Source organism: Muscardinus avellanarius (assembly GCF_963383645.1).
Source record: "Muscardinus avellanarius genome assembly, chromosome: 15".
NCBI classification, from domain to species: Eukaryota; Metazoa; Chordata; class Mammalia; order Rodentia; family Gliridae; genus Muscardinus; species Muscardinus avellanarius.
The window spans coordinates 88,941,573-88,965,849 of record NC_137801.1 but is presented as its reverse complement, the minus strand read 5'-3'; the positions used below and the strand labels follow the sequence as shown (position 1 = coordinate 88,965,849).

Below are 24,277 nucleotides of genomic sequence, written 5' to 3'. Positions count from 1 at the left end.
GAACCACGATCCTCCAGTCTCAGCCTCCCAAAGGCTGGGATTACAAGTGTGTGCCACCATGCCCGGCTAAGACTCTGTTTCAAAATAAAAAATAAGAGGGGCTGGAGGTGTAGCTTGGAGGTAGAATGCCCCTGGGTTCAATCCCTGGAATAAAAGGAAGGAAAGAAGGAAGGAAGGAAGGGAGGGAGGGAGGGAGGGAGCGAGGGAGGGAGACAGGCCTGTTTCCTACATTTTCAGCTGAGTGTTGAGTCACTGAGACAGATAAACGTCTGCGTGCATATGAGAAGATGCACAACCTTCACTTACAATCAGGAAAATGTGAATTCAGGCATGTGAGATACTATTTGGCATTCCCCAGACTGGCAGAAATTGACAGGCTGGGCGGCGTCAAGCGCTGGTGAGAGCGGGGCACACTGGGGGCTCCCACGCTCTGCCGACGAGAGCACAATTCCAACAATCACATCTGCGTGCAGTGTCTCCTCTCTAGGTGTGTAATTTAGAGGAATTCTTGCACTTATGACCGGGAGGCGTGTACAAGAATGTTGATACCAAAACTATTTTGCTAGCAAAAAGGAGGCACAACCTAACGTCTACATGTGCCCCGACATCTGAGGTCTAGTCACGACGGAAACACCCAGAAATGACGAGGAGCTGCAGCTACACACACCATATAAAAAACCGCAATGTTGAGTACAAGATGTCTCTTACGTGTGTGTGTGTGTGTGTGTGTGTGTGTGTGTGTGTGTTACTGAGGATGGAACCCAGGGGCATGCTATCTCTGAGCTACACCCTCAGCCCTGTTTTTTATTCCTTATTAGAAACAGGGTCTCACTAAGTTGCGGAGGGCTTCACTAAGTAGCCGAGGCTGGCCGCGAACCTGTGATCCTCCTGTCTCAGCCTCCCAACTACTGGGGTTACAAGCGTGCGCCACCACGCCCGGCTCCTAGCCTCTTACATCTTGATGTAAGCAAAGCCTCCGTATGTTCCCTGGGAAGAGCCTAGCTCTGTGCCCGGCAAGCAGCAAAGCAGCAACTGCCTTCGTGTGTGTGTGTGTGTGTGTGTGTGTGTGTGTGTGTGTGTGTGTGTTACTGAGGACGGAGCCCAGGGACACTCTCTACCACTGCTACACCCCTAGTCCTTCTTAGTTTCTTGTGTTGAGACGGGGTCTGGCTACACTCCCCAGGCCAGCCTTGAACTCGCGATACACTGTGCCCGGCTTCTCCCTTGTACTAGGATCTAAATACTACCGTCGTAGATCACTGGGCTGTACTGTGTGGTCGAGACCAGAGGCTTGTAGTTCGGGTCCGTCTTGTTTCCGTAGTGGCCGATGCTGACCTCGAACTGGATCAGGTCCTTAAAGCTGGGCATCATGGTACAGGAAAGGAAGATGACACACAGCCCGTACTTCTGGCGATTCTGTTGTTTCTAAAATGACACCCCACACCCCGCTCCCATGAGCCAAAGAGGAGCAGGGCCGCGGGGAGGGGCGGCCAGGCTGAGCTGCGGCCCTGCTCTCCTCTGGTGAGCCTGGCCCTCAGCGACGCCCCTGGGGCAGCTCCTCTTGTCTTCCCCGGTCCAAGTAGAGGAGCCTCCTCTTCGTCTAACGGTCCTGCTCAGCAAGCCGGGCGGGCAGGCTGCAGCTAAGTTGTCGGCACGCTGCCGCACACTTCCACTTCTGGCCTCAGCTGCACCCCGCCCCCCCACCTCATTTCACACCGCACACCCCACCCGCCCAGCTCCTCTCCATCACCTAGCTTGTGTGCACTCCCTCTCTTTCTCTCTTTCTTTCTTTCTCTCTCTCCAAGCGTGCTTGTAATCCCAGTATGTGGGGGGCTGAGACAGGAAGATTGCAATTTGCAGCCAGCCTCAGCTACTTAGTGAGGCCCTCTGAAACTTAATGAGACCTTGTTTCAAAATAAAGAATAAAAAATAGGGCTGGAGGTAGCTGGGCGTGGTGGTGCACGCTTGTAATCTAGCATTCAGGAGGCTGAGACAGGAGGATTGCAGTTCGTGGACAGCCTCAGCTACTTAGTGAGATCCTGTTTCAAATTAAAGAATAAAAAATAGGGCAGGGGCTATAACTTGGAGGTAGAATGCCCCTGGGTTCCATCCCTAGGGCCATACACACACACAAAAGTAACCCTCTTGTGGGCATGGTGGCACACGCCTATAATCCCAGTGCCTGGGAGGCTGAGGCAGGAGGATTGCAGGTTCAAGGACAGCCTCAGCAGCACAGAGAGACTCTCCACAACCTAGAAAGACCCTGTTTAAAAACAAAAGATAAAAAGGACTGGCAGAGTCAGGTGTAATCCCAGTACTTGGGAGGCCGAGACAGGAGGATGGCAGGTTCAAAGCCAGCCTCGGCAACTTAGGGAGGATCTCAGCAACCTAGTGAGACCCTGTTTCCAAGTAAGAAATAAAATCGGGCTGGGGGTGTAGCTTGGAGGTGTTACTGGGGATTGAACCCGGGGCATTCTATCACTGAGCTACACCTCCAGCCTTTTTAAAAATTTGAAACAAGATCTAAGTTGCTGCTTTGGTCTCAAACCTACAATCCTCCTGTCCCAGCCTCCGAGTCCTGTTTTGGCACCACCACACTAGCCTGAGAGCACACGTTTCTTAAACTGAAACCTTGCTCCTCTGGGTCCCCCCGGCCACAACACTGAGCGTCTCACTGCATAAAGACCCCGGCAGGCGCTTGGTAAACACTCAGGTGGCCATCGAGCCCCCTCCACACCCAACAGCTCGCTCACGGCCAGCTGGCTTCTCTGCCCGCGGTAGATGGGGCCGGCAGAGGGACTCTCCGTCCTGGGCCACCGTTCCCCGTGGTTACCTCTATCCTGGCCACTTCGCGGGAGAGATCCTTTATTGTAGTGTCTTGATGGGCTTTGACCTGGGTGATTAACTCCAGAAAGACCCGGCCTCGATAAGCTAAGCCAGCCTTAATAGCGTTGGGAAGACACTGGGGCTAGAGACAGGGAAAGACGGAGACTAGGGGTGAGGAAAAGCCGGAAGACTCCCTGAAACCCCAGCAGCAAGACAAGGCTGTGCAGCGACCACCTGCACAGTCCAGGGAGGAACTCCAGACACGCCAGACCCTGCGTGCCAGGGAAGCTCTGGGCCCTGTGCCCCCAGCGCCCGCCGCTCCAGCTCCTGCATCCACCTGCTGGCCAAGCTGTAGGACCCAGGCCCTGGAGGATGCTCTCCTGGCCTGGCCAATCAGGGCTCGACCCGCCTACTCAGCAAGAGCAATTGGTCCAAGGAGAGCACACTTGACATAAGCAGGCCAATTAGAGTGCTTGCCTGGTGCCAAGGCCAGGTTCCCAGCCCCAGGCCGGAATTTGGCTAGAAAGCGCCTCCTGTTGGTGCCCATGTGCCTGCGGACCCTGCGCACTGGAGTCCTCAGCCTTGTTCCACGTGTGTGTTTGGGTCCTGGGGTGGAACCCAGGGGCCTTCTACCTCTGGGCTACACTCCCAGACCTATTTTATGTTTTATTTGGAAACGGTCTTGCTAAGTTGCTGAGAGCCTCACTGAGTAGCTGAGGCTGGCCTTGAACTGCGTGATCCTCCTGTCTCAGCCTCCCAAGTGCAGGGACTACAAGCATGCGCCACCATGCCCAGCCATCCCCTTTTTTGAAAGAGGGTCTTGCTAAGTTGCTGAGGGTTTCGCTAAATTGCTGAGGCTGGCCTCAAGCCTGAAATCTTCCTGTCTCAGCCTCCCAAGTACTGGGATTCCAGGTGTGCACCACCACACCCAGCGGCCTCATCCTGTTTTCACCTGAGCCAATTTAAGCTGAGTTCCTGGCACGTGTGACCAGCTTTGACTGCCCCCAACTCTGCTCCATTGATCTGCATTCTTCCTTCCTGCTGGAAGTCTTCCTGAGGTCTCGTCTCCGTGCCCCCTCAGCGGCCGCCCAGGGCACCCATTTGCTCCTTTCTTGGGCCAAAGCCATGCCTCACATATGCATGGCTACTTATGTATAGCGCCAGGTCCTCTATGGGAGCACGGTGACCACGCCAGGGCTGTCCTCCCTGAGTCCTCCATGGGAGCATGGCGACCACACACTAGGGCTGTCCTCCCTGAGTCCTCCATGGGAGCACGGTGACCACACACCAGGACTGCCCTCCCTGAGTCCTCCATAGGAATACGGCGACCACACACTAGGGCTGTCCTCCATGAGTCCTCCATGGGAGCACATTTACCACACACTAGGGCTGTCCTCCCCGAGTCCTCCATGGGAGCATAGTGACCACACACTAGGCACTAGGGCTGTCCTCCCCGAGTCCTCCATGGGAGCATGGTGACCACACACCAGGGCTGTCCTCCCTGAGTCCTCCATGGGAGCACGGAGACCACACACTAGGGCTGCCCTCCCTGAGTCCTCCATGGGAGCACAGCGACCACACACTAGGGCTGTCCTCCATGAGTCCTCCATGGGAGCACAGCGACCACACACCAGGGCTGTCCTCCCTGAGTCCTCCATGGGAGCATAGCGACCACACACCAGGGCTGTCCTCCCTGAGTCCTCCATGGGAGCACAGCGACCACACACTAGGGCTGTCCTCCCTGAGTCCTCCATGGGAGCACAGAGACCACACACCAGGGCTGTCTTCCCTGAGTCCTCCATGGGAGCATGGTGACCACACACCAGCCCGTTCCCTGGGCACCTCCCAGCCCTGGGTGCTTTACAATGGCAGGTTTGACCTCCGCCGCCCCGAGAGCTGAGCAGAGAAGCTTACCGTGCCTCCTTCCTGGATCCTAAAAGGGGCCTTTTTACCACCGTAGAGAGTCAGGAAGCTGGGCCCAAAGCAGGGCAGGAAGCCGGAGTACATCCCTGGAAGGAGAGGCCGTGAGAGGCGGGCGCAGGCGGGGCGCGGGGCGGGCCAGGACTCGGCTTGCCTTCGATCTCCTCTCCGGTGGACGAGATATGGCTGAAGCACAAGCTGACTGTCCCGATCTCGTCCTGACAATCTTGCCTGTAGCTGGGGAGATGAGTGCGCGTGAGGCCCTGCGTGCTCTGGCCTCCTCCCCCACCCGCAGGCCGCTCGCTCACCAGTCCAGGACCCTGAGTCTGATGTAGCTGGAGAGACAGGGCAGCTGCAAGAAAGGCAAGGGTGCAGTGAGCGGGCGCCAGGCCTCGCCAGGCCAGACAGTGGCTGGGAGGGAGCCGTGGGCCACCCGGCTCGGCTGTCCCTTAACCCAGACAAGCTGGACTGAGCAGGCGGCTTGGGGCCTCAACACTGGGACCCGCTTACCTGGGGCCCTTGCAAGGCCTCAGGACCGCGCCACGTCATCATTTTGAATTCTTTGGGGTGTTCTTGTTATTGGTTTTGGTACTGAGAATTGAACCCAGGGGCATTCTACCTCCAAGCTACACCAGCCCTATTTTTTTTTTCTTTTTGCGGATCTGGGGGTGGAACCCAGGGGCATTTGACCTCCAAGCTACACCCCCTGCCCAATTTTTTCTTTATTTTGAAACCGGGTCTCACTGAGTTACGGAGAGCCTAAGTAGCTGAGGCCGTCCGCGAACCGAGATACTCAGGTCTCAGCCTCCCAAATGCTGGGATTACAAGCGTGCCCACCACACCCAGCTCACCAGCCCTATTTTTATTCTTTATTTTGAAACAACACGGTCTCACTGAGTTGCAAAGAGCCTCACTAAGTAGATGAGGCTGTCCTTGAACTGTGATCCTCCTGTCCCAGCCTCTCAAATGCTGAGATTACAAGTGTGCCCACCACATCTGTCTCATTTTGTCTTTTGAGATGAGGCCTTGCTCTGTGCCCAGGCTGGTCTCAAATACCTAGGCTCAAGCAATCCTTTTGCCTCAGTCTGCCGAGGAGCTGGGACTACATTAGTAGTGTACTCACTACTACCCCCAGCGTGTTTGTACAGAGTACTGGAGGTTGAGCACAGAGGCCTTCTACTTCCAATTCCAAGCTACAGGCCTAGCCCTATTTTATTTTTTAATTTAAAAGAGGGTCTTGCTAGCCAGGCGAGGTGGCGCATGCTTGTAATCCCTGCGCTTGGGAGGCAGAGACAGGAGGATCGCGCAGGTTTGAAGCCAGCCACGCGTGCTGGCTTAGGAGACCCTGTTTCCAAATAAAAATGTAAAAATAGGTCTGGGAGTGTAGCCCGGAGGTAGAAGGGCTTCCAGGAACCCCAGTACCACCACCAAAAAAAAAAGAGGGTCTTGCTAAGTTGCTGAGGCTGGCCTTGAACCTGTGATTCTCCTGACTCAGCCTCCCAAGTACTGGCATTATAGGTGTGTGTCACCATACCTGGCTTGTTATCTTTTTTAATATGGCTAAAAGGACACATTTAAATTTCCTGGAAGCTGGGTACAGTGACACACACCTGTAATCTCTGTACTAGGGATGTGAGGATCACTGGCTTGAGGCCAGCCTCCACAATTTAGCAAAACCCCCAGCAACTTAGTGAGGCTCTGTACCAAATTAAACAGTGAAAAGGGATGGGGATGTAGCTCAGAGGTGGATGTGCCTGGGTTCGTCCCCGGCATCACGGAGGCAGACACACAGATTTCCTGGAAGGCTCGCTTGCGTGGGCGCTCATTGCTCCAGACTTGGGTGAATTCAGGAAGGTCTTCCGTGACCTGTCTTGGGCTTCCCCGGCTGTCGGGAGGAGCCCCCTGGCTGTGCTTCATGGCCCAGCTTCCATCGGACCCACGCGGCTCCCAGGCTCCCTCCCGCCTGGGCTGCCTGGGCCCTGGGAAGGGCGAGCGGCTCTACCTGGACCTGGAAGGTCAGGATCTGGTTCCAGATGGGGGTGTCGGTTTGGGTCTGCACAATCGTCCTGAGCTGGGGACATCCCGAAGCAGGAAGCAGGCGTTAGGACTTGGACCCCAAGTGTCCCCCAGGATTCAGGTGTTAAGTAAGTGTCTGGTCCCCCGCAGAGGCACTGGTGGGGCGCCAGGGAGCTAGCGAGGTCGCTGGGTGGTCCCTCAGGGGAGCCTGGGCAGGGCCTCCTCCCTCCCTCCCCCCTGTGTGGCCTCCTCACAGGCCCCAGAGCAAAGGGCCGCCCGGAGTGAACCCTCAGGAACCACAGAGAAGCAAGCCTCCTCCGTTATTTTGTTATCTCAGCAGGGGAAGCTGAAGTTGTAGCTGGCGGGAGCGACAGGGCTCTCCTTAGCGCTCCCACGCCCTGGGCGGCCAATTCTGGGTCCTCCTGCCCTCCAGCCTGCTCTCGGTCTATGAACTACTTTTTTTTTTTTTTTTTTTTGACCAAGGATTAAACCCAGGGGCATTTTGCCTCCAAGGTACATCTTCAGCCAATTATTTATTTATTTTGCAGTTCTTGGGATGGAACCCAGGGACATCCTACCTCCGAGTTACGCCCCCAGCCCTATTTTTTATTCTTTATTTTGAAACAGGGTCTCACTGAGTTGCAGAGGGCCTCACTGAGTAGCCGAGGCTGACCACAAGCCCCGATCCTCTGGTCTCAGCCTCCCGAACGCTGGGATTACAAGCGTGCGCCACCACGCCCGGCTGCCCTCAGCCCTTTTTAAATTTCATTTTGAAACAGGGTCCGGCACACCCGCCTCCGCCCTGCGCCGTCTGGGCTGCCTGAGTCCTGTGGTTACAGGCACTCCCCACCGCACCTGCTGGATGCGCTGCTTTTGTAGGTGCCAGGTTCTCTGGGCCTCCGACCGTCTCTGACTCACCTTCTCCCCAATCAGTTCCACCTCCAGCATCGGGTTCACCAGCTGGCGTTTCTCTGTGAACAGGAAGCGAGGGGCTTCTAAGACCGCAGCATCCCCCTCTGTCTCTGTCTCCCCCTGGGCCAACCCATCATCCCCACACAATGGCGTGGGGTGGGGGAGGACGCTCACAGGAACCTTCGTCCTGATCTGGCACCAAGGACAGGTCAGGCGCCCGGGCGTGTTTGAGAGGACGCCCGCGGGACCTTCAGAGACCCCGTTCAGTTCTCGTCTGTTCCTCGCCCCTAAGCTTAGGCGTGAGCAGTGAGCTGTGCCCAAGGAGACCCAGAGCCAGGAGCCCCAGGGAACACAGCAAGAGCGAGAAGAAACGCCCAGTGCCCTCAGCGTCCGCCCGCCCGGCCCGTACAGGTACCACACCTGGCGCGGTGGAGCGCCAGGCAGGAACACATGGCTGCTCACGCACCGTGCCCCCGCCAGCACATAGAAAACCCCACGCCTGTGGAAGCAGCGTCTTCTCTCGGGGTTCCCTCCTTCCCACGTTTTATCCCTAATAAAGCCCGTTCCTTGCGTGGAGCCGTGTCCCCCTTCGTCCCTGTTTCCTAGCAGGAGCTTAGTGTCCCCGAGGCCCTGGAGCCCAAGCGGGGCGCTCAGCGCTCCTCGCGCCCCGACTTAACGGAGATGAAGGTCCTCTGCACAGTAGATGAAGAACTGCAGGTAAGCCATGCGGGCTGGGCCTGCCGTGGACTTGAGGACTTGAATGTGGGTGTCAGCCCCGTAGTGCAGCTTTTGGTCTACCTGGAGAGAAGGCAGGGTCCCGGGGAGGTCGCGGCCGGACCACCCACCCGCGCTTCCCCCTCCCACTCGGGACAGGGGCAGCGGGACTGCCGTGTGGAAGGCGCCGGTGCTCAGGGTGGTGGCCATTCCCAGGGTCCGGGGTGCCCAAGGAAGAGGGGCTTGGGTGGGGCAGCCTCACCAGGGCCTGGTCTCCCACGCCGAGGGCACAGATGGTGACCTTCAGGTAGCCCCTCACACCACTGCTGGGTTCCTGCGGCTGGCAGAGACCCAGCCATTTCCTGAGGAGGGTGTGACCTGGAGAGCGGCCGGGAGGGGCTCCATTGCTCTTCCCAGTCGCGGCTTGGGGGGCGGAAGGGGCAGGAAGGCAGGACTCTCCCGCGTTCTGGTTCTATCCAGGGTCACTCCCACCGGGAGGCAGCAGCCCTGCACCCTTGGGGCCAACTGCTGCCTCTGGGGAAGGGGGCCCCATTCCCGCTCTGGGAACCTACTGTCCTGCCTGGCCTGCTCTGCAGTCAGACAGCCCAGAGGCAGGCGTTTCCCCGCCCCAAAGTCCCAGCCTCAACCTGGTGGGCGCACTAAGGCCAGATCAGGTAGAGACCTCAGACTGAAGCAATCTCAAGCCCTGCACAGCAGTGGTTAGAGGAGGAGGAGGAGGAAGAGGAGGAGGAGGAGGAATGATCCGTGGGTACAGGGGTGCAGCTGAATAGAAGGTCATAAAACACCTCAAGTTCCATAAAGCACAGTAAGGTAATAATTGTGTAGCTAGCCGAGGGGTGTGTGTGTGTGTGTGTGTGTGTGTGTGTGTGTGTGTTGTTACTGGGGATTTAACCCAGGGCCATTCTATCTCCAAGCTATACCCCCAGTTCTATTTTATCTTGAAACAGGGTTTCCTAAGTCACTGCAGGACTTGCTGAGTTGCTGAGAACGGCCTCGAACCTGCCATCTTTCTGTCTCAGCCTCCTAAGTACTGGGATTATAGGTGTGTGCCACCATGCCTGGGTTAATTCATTCTCTCTGTCTGTCTGTCTGTCTGTCTGTCTCTCTCATAATGGGAACTTAACCCGGGGGCAGTCTACCTTAGAGCTATACCCCAGTCCTTTTTATCTCTGAAGCAGGATCTCACTAGGCTACTGAGAGTCTCACTGCATTGCTGAGGCTGTCCTCGAACCTATGATCCTCCTGTCTCAGCCTCCCAAGTACTGGGATTACAGGCATGTGCCACCAGGCTCGGCTTAAAAAACATTTTTTAAAAACCTCAAACTCAATCTCCTGGTTTCAAAGAAATAGAAATCCAACTCAGTGTTGGGATAAAACTTTAGCATTGAGCCTAGCATGGTGGCGCACACTTGTAATCCCAGCATGTGGGAGGCTGAGACTGGAGGGTCCAGGTTCTTGGACAGCCTCGGCTACTTAGTGAGGCCCTCCGCAACTTAGTGAGGCTCTGCTTCAAAATAAAGAATAAAAAATGGTGCTTGGGGTGCAGCTTGGAGGCAGAATGGCCCTGGGTTCAATCCCCAGCACCACACACACACACACACACACACACACACACACACACACACTTCAGTATTGGATCCAAAAGGATCCTCTGAGTTTTTCAGGAGATGTTATAAATATGAAAGATAAAATAGCACAGAGTGTGGAAAAATACTACCGAGTACGGAAAGTAACTGATGCCCTCAAACACTCCACCCTATCCTGAGGAGTGTGTGTGTGTGTGTGTGTGTGTCTGTCTGTCTGTCTGTCTGTCTCTGTCTGTCTGTGTTATTGGGAAGTGAACCCGGGGCATTTTACCTCTGAGTTACACCCTCAGCTCTTTTTATTTTTTTGTTTTGAAACAGGGTCTCACTAGATTGCTCACGCTGTCCTCAAACCCATGTTCCTCCCGTCAGCCTCTCAAACACTGGGCTTACAGGCCTGCGCCAGCGCCCCCAGCGTGCTGGGGGCTTTGAGGTGGTGTGGTCCTGGCCTGATTTATCTCAGCAGACACATGGATTTGCAACAACTGTCACCTACCTGGAGAATGGTAGATAAACCCAATGTCTGTCTGAAAAGAAAAGAATGCGATACGGATGAGAGTTCTGCTATACTTCGGGCCTCCCAAAGGCCAGTGTTCAAGTCTTGGTCCTTGGCTCAGGCGGTGACGGACCTTTAAGAGGTGGGGCCTAGCGGAGGCCTTGAGGTCATTGGGGGTGTGCCCGTGAAGGGGACTGAGGGTCCCCAGTGCCCTCCTCTGTCTCCTTCACTTCCCGGCCATGAGGGCGAGCTAATATACTCCATCAGGCACTCCTGCCGCGACGGGCTGCCAAAGGCTCCAAGCAACCAGGCCAACCATGCTGGACTGAAGTGGTCAAGCAAAATATCCCCTCTTCTTTCTGACTTGATCGTCTCGGGTGCTCGCTGTCGTAAGGAGCGCTGACTAGCAACACAGCCTCCAGCCAAGCGGGGCAGAGGCAGCTGCCCCATGATAGGACTGCTACCCGAGCTGGAGCACAAGCTTTGCCTCCCCCCTTCCATCTTCAGAACCCCCTGGACGGAGGCCCACCGTCACGTGCGCTCTGCGGGGGACGGCGCCGTGTGCGAGGAGAGCCCGAGTCTCACAGTCAGTGAGGAGCCTTAGCACACTGTCTCCCGGCCACACAGCCTTGCCGCTCCCCATCCCCGGGCAGGAGGAAGGGCCAGGACGGTCAGGCAGGAGCAGGCCAGGACACCAAGGCTTGCCTTTCTCCTGCGAGCTGGTTTCTGGCAGCCCGAGGGATTTGGTTCAGGGTCGAAGGGAGGATGTATGGGACCAGGGACAGCCTTGCCCCAGAACCTGAAGCTTCCGCGGGTCAATACCAAAGTTCTACATGCAGGCCACTACAGCACGCAGTCACTCATCCCAGGGCGCGGGAGGCTGAGACAGGAGGAGCACAGGTCTGAGGACGGCCTCAGCAAGTAGTGAGACTCTCATCAACCTAGTGAGACCCTGTTTCAAAATCTAAATAAAATAGGTAGGCAAAGACTTCTTACATGCAACAAAAAGGGACACTCCGCGATGGAGGGTTGCCTAGTGCCGGAGCGCTTGCGAGCGTATACGAGGTGCGGGCTCCATCCCTGGCACCGCTAGTTCTTGGAAGGCTGAGACAGAAGGATGGCAGAGTCTAGGCCAGCCGCAGCAATTCGGTGACACTCTCAGCAACCAAGGGAGACCCTACTTCAAAAGCAAACAAGCCGGGCGCGGCGGCACGCTCGTCACCCCAGCACTCGGGAGGCCGAGACCGGAGGATCGTGGTCCGCAGACAGCCTCAGCTACTCAGTGAGGCCCTCTGCAACTCAGTGAGACCCTGCTTCAAAGTAAAGAATAAAAAATAGGGCTGAGGGTGTCACTCGGAGGTAGAATGCCCCCGGGGTTCCATCCCCAGTACTGCAAACAAACAAACAAACAAACAAACAAAATTTAAGCCAGGCATGATGGTGCGCATCAATAATCCCAGCACTTGGGAGGCGGAGACAGGAGGGTCACAGGTTCAAAGCCAGCCTCAGCAACTGGGTGAGGCGCTCAGCAACTTAGCAAGACTCTATTTCCAAATAAAAAATAAAATAGGTCTGGGGAGTATAGCTCAGAGTTAGGAATGACTCTGGCTTCTATCCCCAGTAACACACACACACACACACACACACACACACGAAAAGAAGCGAAAGAAGATGTCCTTTTAGATTCTTGGCCGCATTGCCTAGAAGCAGCGTTCGGGAGCCTGCCCTGGGCCAACACTTCCCTAAATGGCGTACTTGAACCCTCACCAAGACCCTGCAGGCTGGGTAGCATTGTTACCCCATTTTACAGATTAGCAAGTAGAGGCTCAGAATAACTTGTCTAAGTCACCCAAGCACAAGTCTTTCTGTGTTAAAATCCAAGTCCTTCCCTAGACATGGCGGGCTTGGGGGCCAGCACGGGCCTCTGCACTCTTTTACCAGCCTCCTCCTGTGTACACAGGCTCACCTGGAACCTCCCGACCTCTGCTTTATAGCGCATCGCGGCCGAGTTCAGCACCTGCAGAGGGCATCCAGAAAGACGGCTCAGTCGCAGCCCTGACGCCCCTGCTCCCGGTTGGGTTGGGAACTTCAAGGACGTCTGGGGTCTCCAGGCTCTGATGGCCAGCCCCCCTCCTTCCTATTTATTTATTTACTCATTTATTTTGCGGTACTGGGGTGGAACCCACGGGCACTCTACCTCTGAGCTACACCCCAGCCCTGCTTTTCATTCTTTATCTCAAAAGAGGGTTTCGCTGAGTTGCAAAGGGCGTAAGTAGCTCAGGGAGATTGCACTCCCAGTCCTGAGTTATTTGTTTTTGTTTTTTGTTTGTTTTTGAAACAGGGTCTTGTTAAGTTGCAGAGAGCCCGCTAAGTTGCTGAGGCTGGCTTGGAAGCTGCGGTCCCTCTGCCTCTGCCTCCCAAGTACTGGGGTTACAGGTGTGCGCCACCACGCCTGGCCAGTTTTTCTCTTCTCAGGGGAACCCTATGAGGTTCCGATTTTTAGTTCCACTTCACCGACGAGGAAACCCATCAGACAGACTGGCAGAGCCAGGAGTCGCAGAGGACGTCCTTGTTACATATTGTCTGGGTTGTTTCTTCCAAGTCTTGCTCCCAAGAACTCGCAAGGAGCCAGGCTCGGTGACGCACACCTGTCCTCCAGGACTCGGAAGCTGAGACAGGAGGGTCGCAGGCTTGAGGCCAGCCTCAGCGCCTTCGCGAGGCTCTTAGCAACTGAGCAAGACTGTTTCGAAACAAAAATCTAAAAGGGCTGGGGGTTAGCCCAGAGGTAGAACAGCCCCGGGTTCAATCCCCAGTAACACACACACACACACACACACACACACACACACACACACAGTCTCCTCCTCCTCCTCATGGACTTGATGGACACCTGTCCGCTGTGACCGGCTCCTTGTGGTTGGGGTTCCACTCCGAGGGACCTTGGGGAGGACGCTGGCGGGGAGAGCCCCCTTCTGCAGCCCGCTCGGGCTGCCACTCCGCGCCGCGTGCCCTTTGGAAGGCGCGTTCGCAAAGGGGTCTGAACTAGCCGGGTGCGGACGAGCCTGGGAAACACGACCTCAGTGCCTCTCACTTGGAGGACGGGCTGGGCGAGGGGCTCCCCGGGCCTGAGGGGGCACCGGAAGGCGGACTCGGTGTTCTGGGACCAGTTTGCTTCCTCACCTGAATTGAGATGACCTCATCGAAGAACTTTGCAGGAACCTCATAGAAGTTCTGGAAGAAGATCTGAGGGAACAGAGGTGGCAAAGCTCCTCCCCGTGCCAGCCCAGGCCTGGCGCCCGAGACCCAGGCTGCCTTCCCCAGCTCTGCGGCCCCTGGGCCCTCCCGTCCTGGGCTGCCCAGGTGAAGGGGAGGGCCGACCCTCGGGAAGCCAGCAGCTCCGCCTAGCCAGGCATTCCTGGATGGAGAACAGGGCCCCGCCTCTCCCAGAGAGCCTCCCAGTGCAGGGCACCTTCCTCCCCACGTGCGCCTCCGCGGGTCCCAGGCGCTGTCCCCACGGGGACCGGCCCAGACTCTAGACTCCCGCCAAGCAAACGCACGGCTTCTGGCTTTGGGCCTTTGCGAACACGGCTCCCTTCCTTCCTTCCTTCCTTTCTTTCATTTTCTTTCTTAATTTTTTGGAGTACTGGGAGTGGACCCCAGGGGCATTCGACCTCTGAGCTGCACCCCAGCTCTATTTTTTTAGCCTTCGTTTTGAAACAGGGCCTCACCGAGTAGCTGAGGCTGGCCGCTTTCTCCTCAGCCAGCCGTCTTTCCCCATTCTGTCTGTCTTTCCCTAGTAGAATCTTCCTTTTTCTTTTCTTTCTTGGTGTGCGTGGTGCTGGGAGGACCCAGGGGCACTCGACCTCCGGGCTACACTCCCAGCCCTTTTTGTTTTTCATTCTGAAACAGTCTCGCTAAGTTGCTGAGACTGGCCTCGATCCTGTGATCCTCCTGTCTCAGCCTCCCAACTACTGGGACACAGGCAGTGCCACCGCGCCCAGCTTGGACTGTCCCTCCGAGGCTCAGGAGCCTTTCCGGAGTCCCCTCTACTCTCCCCTCCCCGCCTCGGCCCTCACGTGCTCCTCCCAGCGTTGATTTCACTTCACTCTTTTATCATTCACTGTTCACCAATTCGGTTCACATGTAGGCAGCGCCTCTGTCCACCGGACACCCTACAATCTGGGGCTCAGCAGAGGCCAGGTGTCCGTGGGCTGGGCCCACATTTCCATGCCTCCATTAACGAAGCCCAGACCTCTCCAGCCCTCGTCTTTCCCCCTGTAATTAATTATTGTGGGTTCAAGCTCTGCGCCCCCACCAGGCCACGAGTTCCTCTAGGGCCGGCTCCAAACCGTCCCATGGTCCATTCCCAGTGCCGAGCACAGTGCCCGGGCCTCGCCAGGTGCTCAGCAAAGGCCCAGTACTTGAAGCATTTGGGTCAAAGAGCAAGGCTTCCCAGTCCTTGGGAGGCTGAGACAGGAGGATCACAGGTTTGAGGCCCCTCAGCAACCCTGTCTTTTTTGTTTGTTTGTTTTTGTTTTTGGTGGTACTGGGGTTCCTGGAAGCCCTTCTACCTCCGGGCTACACTCCCAGACCTATTTTTACATTTTTATTTGGAAACAGGGTCTCCTAAGCCAGCGCACGCGGCTGGCTTCGAACCTGCGCGATCCTCCTGTCTCTGCCTCCCAAGCACGGGGATGACAAGCGTGTGCCACCATGCCCGGCAGCTACCCTGTTTTAAAATAAAAAGGTCATCAGGCGTGGTGGCGCACGCTTGTCATCCCCGCGCTTGGGAGGCTGAGACAGGAAGATCAAGCAAATTCGAAGCCAGCCTCTGCTGGCTTAAGAGACCCTGTTTCCAAATAAAAAATATAAAATAGGTCTGGGACTGTACCCCGGAGGTGGTAGAAGGCCCCTGGGTTCCATCCCCAGTACCACCATAAATAAATGAATAAATAAATAAATAACATAAAAAATAAAAAGGTCACTGGGCATGGTGGTGCGTACTTGTAATCCCAGTGCTTAGAAGGCTGAGGCAGGAGGATTGCAGGTTCGAGGACAGCCTCAGCAAGTAGTAAGACTTTCATCAACCTGGGGAGACCCTGCTTCAAAAAAAAATAAAAAGGTCTGGGGGTGTAGCTCAGAGGTAGAATGCCCCTGGATTCAATTCCTAGCACCACACACATAAAAAGAGCTAGTAACGTGACAGGCAGTGTCCAGCTCCCAGCTGGCCCACTTGCCCACCTGGACGCGCCGTTCAGCCTACCTCGTTGAAAAAAGGGTTGTTTCCCGACTTGATCCGCGTGTGGAACTGCTGGCCCGCAATAGTCACCTTCACCACCGGCTTGATGTTGTTGCCCATGAGCTGTCGGGCTTCAAACACCTTCACCCGAACCTACAGAGGGACATGAGGAGTCACGGGCTGGGCAAGGGCCAGCGGAGGGGTCAGGCTTTGTCCAAGGACACCAGGCCTTTGATGGGACTGGAAATCGAATGGAGGGGTCTCCTGTCTCTGAGCCACACCCCCAGCCCTTTTTATTTTTTAAGTTTGAGACAGTGTTGCTAAGTTAGTGTGTGTGAGCCTGAAATTTATAATCCCTTGTCTCAGTCTCCCAAACACTGGGGTTATAGTCATGAACCACCGCACCTGCTCACTGGGGCTTTTAAAGTAGGTAAACAGGAGCCAGGCATGGTGGCGCATGCTTGGAATCTCATGGGAGGCCAAGACAGGAGGATGGCAGTGTCAAAGTCAGCCTTGGCAACTTCACGAGGCTCTCGGCACCCTAGCAAGCCCCTGTTTTCAAATAAGAAATAAAATCGGGCTGAGGGTACAGCTTGGAGGTAGAATGCCTCTGGGTTCAATCCCCAGCACCAAAAATAAAATAAAGAAGATAAGCAGACATTGTGCACGTGTGAGTGTGTGTGTGTGTGTGTGTGTGTGTGTGTGTGTGTGTGTGTTGTGTATGGTACTGAGGATTTGGGGATTAAACCCAGGAGTATTCTACTCCAAGCTACATCACCAGCCCCCTTTTTTTTCAGTACTGGGGATGGAATGCAGGGGCATTCTACCTCCGAGCTACACCCCTAGCTGTTTTTTTTTTTTAATTATTATTTTTCTTTATTTTGAAACGGTCTCACTGAGCTGCAAAGGGCCTCACTAAGTAGCAGAGGCTGTCCGCGAACTGCAATCCTCCTGTCTCAGCCTCCCAAATGCTGGGATTACAAATGTGCGCCACCACACCTGATTTGTGTGTGTGTGTGTGTGTGTGTGTGTGTGTGTGTGTGTGTGTTTTACTGGGGATGGAACCCAGAGGCTGTCTACCTTTGGGCTATACTCCCAGACCTATTTTCTATTTTATTTGGAAACAGGTCTCACTAAGTTGCTGAGGCTGGCTACGAACCTGCACAATCCTCCTGCATCAGCCTGCCGAGTGCTGGAATTATAAGCTGGCTCGATTTTTGTTTTGAAACAGGGTCTAAGTTGCTGAATCAGGTCCTCAACCTGCGATCCCCCTTGTCTCAGCCTCCCAAGGACTGGGATTACAAGGATGCACCACCAGGCCCGGCTCAGACAGACATTTTTGAGAGACCATTTTGATTAAAGAATGGACAATAGGGTTCAAGAGAAGACGGGAAGGCGTGGGGCGGGCTTCCCGAATTCCCATGGAAAGTGTGGGCTCCCCACGGCCTGCCAACACTCCTGACTTCATTTCTTGTATTCTCTTTGCCCACCATCCAAGGCCTTCTGTGCACCTTCGCAGTGGCCTGCTGGTGAGCAGTGGCCCTCCTCCTGCCTCCCTGGAGCGGCCCTGGCTCCAGCAGGACCTTGTGAAGGGGGAGGACGGCCTGGGACTCAGCAAGGGCCTCAGGCAGGTCTCGTGCCCTGGAGCTGGAGGCTCCTCACCTGAAAGTGCTGAGGCTTTGAGGACAGAGGCCTGTGCGCGGCAGAGCCGGGAACCGCCAGCCTCTTCTGGGCCAGCTCTCTTGCCGCAATGCCCAGGAGGTCTTCGTTGCCTAGGGAGACAGTGCAGGGAGGCTGGGCGGCCGCTCAGGAGGTTCCAGGTGCCATCCCCAGCGACCAGCCACTGACTACACACGTGGCCAAGCGGCCCCAGCGTGCGCTCATGTTCGCCCAGAGCTTCTCCTGGGCCCTCACAGCTACAGCTCCCAGGACCCATGTCTTCACATACAGGGTCACTTGGAAACGGCCATCCTTGCACCCCACCGCACCCACTGTGGCTGGGCCTCTGGAGATGGTGCTGGACACAATGGGAGGCAGATGGCCTCAGCCGGATGCCTAGAGATCTGGCCACTGGACGTGCGTGTTTTAGAGACCCTAAACCTCCATAGGACCCTCTGCAGGCCTCAAGGGATGGCCAGAGGTCCTACAGCCTTCCAACTATGCTTGCAGCAGCCCGCGGAAGGCGTACCTGTCCTCTGAACATCCTGGCGGGTCCTGTGGGCCACCTGTAGGGTGACAGTACACTGCAAAGCAAAGGCAGGTCGTAAGCCACTCCTACAACCCCTGGGGAAGCCGTGGCATCCCACCCCATGGGTCTGTGTCTCCTCCACGCACTCGGTGCCCCCTCCCCCGTTTGCCTTCCTTTCCCGCCCAAGGCAAAGCTGGATATACAAATGGGCAGCGGCCACACTCATATAAAAATAGAGCTCTGACCACAGTCCACAGCAAGCAGGCCGGGAAACCAGCCATTATCAGAGCAGCAGCCCGGAAGCCAGCCTTCGCTGAGCAGGAAGTGCAGACAGTCAGACCTCTATCTCTAACAGCAATAGCGCCGGCAGCGGCCAGGCCTGGAGGGCCGGCGGCCAGCAGCTCCCCTAATTCTTGTCCCACTTCCTGCATACGGCGATGAGATAAAACCAGACACGCACCTGAACCAGGCCCCGGCCTGCTGGGCTTCCAGGGAGCCCATTTTCTGCTTCTGCGCGGCAGTAGCCTCCAATCAGGGCACACCTGAAGCCCTCCCTTTCCCCAGCATAAAGCTTTCCCACCCCCTGCCTGCCTTTATTTTTTTGTGGTACTAAGAATTGAACCCAGGGGAAGCCTACCTCCAAGCTAGCCTCTAGCCCTTTTTATTTTGAAACAGGGTTTCACCAAGTTACTGAGGGTTTCTATAATTGGCCGAAGCTGACCTCAAACCTGCGATCCTCCTGTCTCAGCCTCTGAACTACTGGGATTATAGACATGTGCCGCTGTGCCCAGCTTCCCGCCTGCCTCTGTGGCTGCCGAAACTGTATTGTAGCTGGGTGTGGTGGCACATGCTTGTAATCCCAGTACTTGGGAGGCTGAGACGAGGATTTCAGGTTAGAAGCCAGCCTTGGCTACTTAGTGAGACCTTGTTTCCAAATAAGAAATACAATCAGGCTGGGGGTATAACTTGGAAGTAGAATGCCTCTGGGTTCAAGCCCCAATATCAAACAAAAACAGAAACAAAAACTCTATTATATCCAGTGCCTGCAAAGCGCCGAGGTAGGAGAGGTCAGTTCAGCTTTCTCAGGAGTCAGATGGAAGGGCAGGGGGCAGGTAGGTAGCAGGATGGGAATGGAAGGCGACGGAGGTTTGTTCACTGCCCCCCGGCGGGGCACTGGGCCTCCTTGCTGGGGTAGAGCCTCCCAGCTTCCATCTTCTGAGCCTGACTCACGTCTGTGGGCATCATGGAATGGTTGAGCAGGACCAAGTCCTTCACAAAAAGAACCTCGGTGGGTTGCTTCACCAGTGGCTTGAGCATTACTGTCGCCATGCCAATGAACCTGGGGAGGCAAGGAGCAGGTGTGAGGTCCAGGCTCTTTTCCTGTCTTGGGCCTGGCTTTACCTAGGGATGACATTCTCCGTCCCTAGGCCGAAGAAGACCGCAGTGAGGCCAAGTATCCACCAGAGGATGGGGGGGGGGCTCTCCACCTGGACCAGATGGGCACCTGACCAAAACTGGGCCAATCAGATCCTCAGGACCAACTAGACACCTGACCAAAGCTGGGCCAATCAGATCCTCAGGACCAACTAGACACCTGACCAAAGCTGGGCCAATCAGATCCTTGGGGCCATGTGAGCACCTGACCAAAGCTGGGCCAATCAGATCCTCAGGACTAGATGGGCACCTGACCAAAGCTGGGCCAATCAGATCCTCAGGACCAAGTAGACAACTGACCAAAGCTGGGCCAATCAGATCTTCCGGGTTGGAAACTGACCAGCTGAGCCTAGCTTCACTCAGTGGTGTTAGACTTGGCTGGGCGCTAGAATGGGGCTATGACAGGAAGCCAGGCTGTAGCAGAGGGAAGCAAAGATTATGGATTTGTGGCTACTGCTGCTGGGACCCAAGTTCCCCTCCTAGCCAACTGGCACTCCCCACTTTGCTGCCCTTCCAGTGCCCCCAGCCCCATTGGTGGAGGGAGCACCGAGGTCCCTGTATTGTGGGAAGTACTGGGGATGGAACCCAGGGCACTCCACCTCTGAGATGCACCCCAGCCTTCCTTTTTTTCAGTACTGGGGGTGGAACCCAGGGCATTCTACCTTCGAGCTACACCCCCAGACCTAGTTTTTATTCTATATTTTGAAACAGGGTCTCACTGAGTTTCAAAGGGCCTCACTAAACGCTGGGGTTACAACCGTGTACCACCATGCCAGCCTCCCAGCCTTATTTTATTCTTTTATATGGAACAGGGTCTCATTAAGCTGTCAGGGCCTCACTAAATTGCTGAGGCTTGATGCTAAACTGGGATCCTCCTAACTCAGCTTCCCAAGTACTGGGATTACAGGCTTGTGCATTTGAATGAGTTCTAGGCTAAAGATAAGAGAGCTCCTGGCTCTCGTCTCTATCTCTGCCTCACCTTTCTTTCTTCCTGGAGCCCAGGTCCCGGAGGATGACTTGCAGGAAGGCTTCCTCCTCCAGGGGGCGGTGCCAGAGGTGCCAGAGGAGGGTCTGTGCAGGGCATGGAGAAGTCAGCACCTTCCCTCCCCTCCCCTCCTGCCCTCCAAGGAAGCGGGCAAGTGCTGGGCAGTGGGCCAGCGCTGGACCCGTGAAACCTCAGGAGCGTCCCAAGGAGCTGGCTTCCTCTGGCGGGAACTGCATGGGCGTGTAGGAGTTACGGAGTTGGGGAAGGCGTTAGAGATGGATGGAAGGTGAGAGGGAGTCCTGCCCAGATCCCTAGTCTCTGCTCCAGGCTTCTAGATACATCGCCAAGGCCCGGTCGGATAATGTGTAGCCAGGAAGAGCCGTGGTCCATCCCGGAGTGGGGGCGAGGGACTGAGAAACCTGTGGGCGGATGCCGCTTTCATGGCCTTGCCAGACTGGAAGCCATGCCCGGGCCAAAGTTCCCTGGGAAAGGCTTGCAGCTCCCTAGACCTCGGCACCTGCGGGACCCCAACACCGCCCCTCCACATGGAGTCCCCTCCCGGGATGGCCCTGCTGTGTCTACCTCGTTCCACACTGGCTCGTTCCCTTCCACCACTTGGGTTCTCTTCTTGACATCTGCAAAGACACACAAGGGGCCGGCGTGAGCGGTAGGACCAGCTCCATGTCTGGGACTGGCTTTTTTCTTTTGGTGGGGGTGGTGCTGGGGTTTGGACCCAGAGGCTTCCTGCCTCCCAGCTACAGTCCCAGGCCTATTTTTAAATTTTCATATTTATGGGGCCGGGATATAGCATCTCTTTCACAGGTGCAGCACTCTGGGTTCAATCCCTAATTCCAAAAAGACAAAAAAAAAGAACCCCTTTAAACTTTTATATTTATTATTATTAGTAGTAGTAGTAGCAGTAGTATTAATTTATTTACTTTTACTAGGGATTGAACCCAAGGGCATTCTACCTCCAAGCAACACCCCCAGCCCAATGTGGGTTTTTTTGTTTGTTTGTTTGTTTTTGTACTGGGGGTAGAACCCAGGGGGTTTTCTACCTCTGGGCTATACTCCCAGACCTATTTTTTAAATATTTTATTTGGAAACAGGGTCTCACTAAGTTGCTGAGAGCCTCACTCAGTAGCTGAGGCTGGCTTCGAACCTGCGCGATCCTCCTGTCTCAGCCTCCCAAGCGCAGGGATTACAAGTGTGAGCCTACCATGCCCAGCTATTCTTCATTTTGAAACAGGGTCTCACTAAGTTGCAGAGGGCCTCACTAAGTAGCTGAGGCTGTCTGTGAACCCAGATCTCCTGTCTTAGCCTCCCAAGTATTGGGACTATAAGTATGTGCCACCAGGCCCGGATTAATTTTTATTTTGAAATAGGGTCTCACTAGGTTGAGAAGACTCTCGGTACTTACTGAGGCTGTCCATAAACCTGTAATCCTCCTGTCTCGGCATCCCAAGCACTGGGATAGTTTTTTGTTTTTTTTTGTATTGGGGATCGAACCCAGGGCATCCTACATCCCAGTTATACTCCCAGCTCTTTTTTTTTTTCTTTTTGCAGAACTAGGGATGGAACCCAGGGACATGCTACCTCTGGGCTACACCCACAGCCCTATTTTTTTAATCTTAATTTTGAAACAGGGTCTCACTAAGTTGCAGAGAGCCTAGCTAAGTAGCTGAGGCTGGCCTCAAATTTGCAATCCTACTGTCTCAGCTTCACAAGCACTGGTATTTCAGGCATGCACCACTCTATCTTTTTGTAAGAGATGTTTCTAGAAGGAGTAAGATGGTGCCTGTGAGGTGGTAGGGAAGACTGAGCCAAGCAGGAGAGGAGCCGCAAGTCTCTTGCCTGGCTAGTCCTTAAGGTAGCCAACCAGGGCAAACATTCTGAACCGCCATGACACCTCTGTAACCTGCGAGCTGGGGGACAGAATCGCGCCCTCTCCATGCACCGGCTCACGTGCAGTGTCTCAACAAGTGTAGTTTCACAGACCAGGGCAAAAATGAACAGAATCTCATTCTTTAGTCAGGTGAGTTCTAGGATCTAGAGTTTTCCCTCAGTGGTTGCTTGCAGGACCCCCTAGAGACACCGAAACCTGTGGGTACTCAAGTTCCTCACAAAAAAATGGTGTTGAACCAGGCGTGGTGGCGCACTCTTGGAATCCCAGCATTCGGGAGCCTGAGACAGGAGGATTGCAGTTCGCCAACAGCCTCAGCTATTTAGGCCCTTCGCAGCTCAGGAGAGACCTTGTTTCAAAATAAAGAATAAATGTCAGGGGTGGTGGCTCACGCTTGGAATTCCAGCATTCGGGAGTCTGAGACTGGAGGATCGCGGTTCGCCGACAGCCTCAGCTACTTAGTGAGGCCCTCTGCAACTCAGTGAGGCCCTGTTTCAAAATAAAGGATAAGCCAGGCGTGGTGGTGCACGCTTGTAATCCCCGCACTTGGGAGGTGGTGACAGGAAGATTGCGCAGGTTTGAAGCCAGCCTTGCTGGCTTAAAAGACCCTGTTTCCAAATAAAAAAGTATAAAAATAGGTCTGGGAGTGTAGCCCGGAGGTGGAAGGGTTTCCCAGAGGGTGGATTCGTTCGAACCCCCCCCTGCCACTTCTGAATGGCATGGCAGGGGGCTTTACCTGTCTTCTGGATTTCTATCTTCTTAATAAACTTCTTTAAATCTTCAAAAAAAAATAAATAAGGGTTTCCAGGAACCCCAGTACCACCAAAAAAAAAAAAAAAAAAAGAATAAAAAATAGGGCTGGGGGTGTAGCTTGGAGGTAAAAAGCCCCTGGGTTCCATCCCCACAAACACACAAAAGAATAAGTAGGGCTGGGGGTGTAGCTCAGAGGTAGAATGCCCCTGGGTTCCATCCCCAGTACCTCAATAAATAAATAAATAGAATAAAATAGTGCTGAAGCAGGGCATGGTGGCACACACTTCAAATCTCAGTACTCGGGAGACTGAGACAGGAGGATCGTGGGTTTAACCTGACAAACGTTGCCAGTATAAGAATTCACTAATCATAAAGCAGTTTTTCTTTCTTTCCTTTTTTTTCCTGTGTGTGGTGTGTGTGTGTGTGTGTGTGTGTGTGTGTGTGTGTGTGTGTGTGTGTGTTTTACTGGAACTAGAACCTAGAGACATTCCACCTCAGAGCTAAACTCAGCTCTATTTTATTTTTTATTTTGAAACAGGGTCTCACTAAGTTGCCGAGCCTCAGCAACTTAGGGAGACCCCGCTATAAAACAAAATATCAAAGGGCCAGCGGCGTCACTCTCTTACGAGGAGGGGCTCCCACCCAGCGCGGGCCCTGGCTCTCACCTCTGAAGTAGACGGTCAGGCAGGGCCTGGGTGGGGGGCTGAGCGGCGGCTCGATCTTGGCCGACTCCACAATAAGTTGCAGCATCCTGGAGCCTCTGCCTGGCCTCCTGGCCTCCTAGGCTCCTGGCCTCCGGGACTCCTGGCCTCCTGGCCTCCTGGGCTCCTGGGCTCCTGGGCCCCTTGGGTCCTGGCCTCCCGGGCTCCTGGGCTCCTGGCCTCCTGGGCTCGGCAGTACCACGCTTCCTTCCTGGAGCGCCTTGGGCCCAGGCTTCGCCCAGGTCCAGGGTGGTGAGCGGAGCTTAGCAACAGTGGATGTCACAAGGAGGACGGTTCTAGGTTCTGAGCAGGAATCTCAGAGCACGAGAACGGGAGCGCGCACAGCGGGGCTGCGGGAGCAACCTGGCTGCTCTGTTTCCTCTTGGTTCTAGGGATGGAACCCAGGAGCACTCCACCTTGGAGCTACACCCTCAGCCCTTTTTATTTTTTATTTTGAAACAAGGTCTCCATAAGTTGTTGAGGGTCTCTCTAAATTGCTAGGCTGGCCTTAAACCTGTGATCCTCCTGTTCAGCCTCCCGAGTACTGGGATTACAGGCATAGCCACCACATCCAGCTAAAACCTGA

General features: G+C 55.1%; 1 protein-coding gene across 1 annotated transcript in view; it reads right to left on the bottom strand.

Annotated features, from left to right (window-relative positions):
* FER1L5 (fer-1 like family member 5) overlaps window positions 1-23,740 on the bottom strand; it is a gene marked incomplete at both ends in the record, with an annotated part of 47,153 nt that extends 23,413 nt beyond the window's left edge. Inside the window, 19 exons of the mRNA XM_080711455.1 lie at window positions 1,248-1,425; window positions 2,834-2,962; window positions 4,741-4,835; window positions 4,901-4,983; window positions 5,055-5,098; window positions 6,749-6,817; window positions 7,681-7,733; window positions 8,352-8,472; window positions 8,651-8,766; window positions 10,489-10,519; window positions 12,455-12,505; window positions 13,669-13,731; window positions 15,752-15,880; window positions 17,390-17,499; window positions 17,916-17,970; window positions 19,146-19,254; window positions 20,329-20,420; window positions 20,917-20,969; window positions 23,656-23,740. Coding sequence (XP_080567581.1) covers window positions 1,248-1,425; window positions 2,834-2,962; window positions 4,741-4,835; window positions 4,901-4,983; window positions 5,055-5,098; window positions 6,749-6,817; window positions 7,681-7,733; window positions 8,352-8,472; window positions 8,651-8,766; window positions 10,489-10,519; window positions 12,455-12,505; window positions 13,669-13,731; window positions 15,752-15,880; window positions 17,390-17,499; window positions 17,916-17,970; window positions 19,146-19,254; window positions 20,329-20,420; window positions 20,917-20,969; window positions 23,656-23,740 — 1,666 coding nt within the window. The remainder of the gene's footprint in view (window positions 1-1,247; window positions 1,426-2,833; window positions 2,963-4,740; window positions 4,836-4,900; window positions 4,984-5,054; window positions 5,099-6,748; window positions 6,818-7,680; window positions 7,734-8,351; window positions 8,473-8,650; window positions 8,767-10,488; window positions 10,520-12,454; window positions 12,506-13,668; window positions 13,732-15,751; window positions 15,881-17,389; window positions 17,500-17,915; window positions 17,971-19,145; window positions 19,255-20,328; window positions 20,421-20,916; window positions 20,970-23,655) is intronic.
* Between the last annotated feature and the right edge of the window lie 537 nt (window positions 23,741-24,277).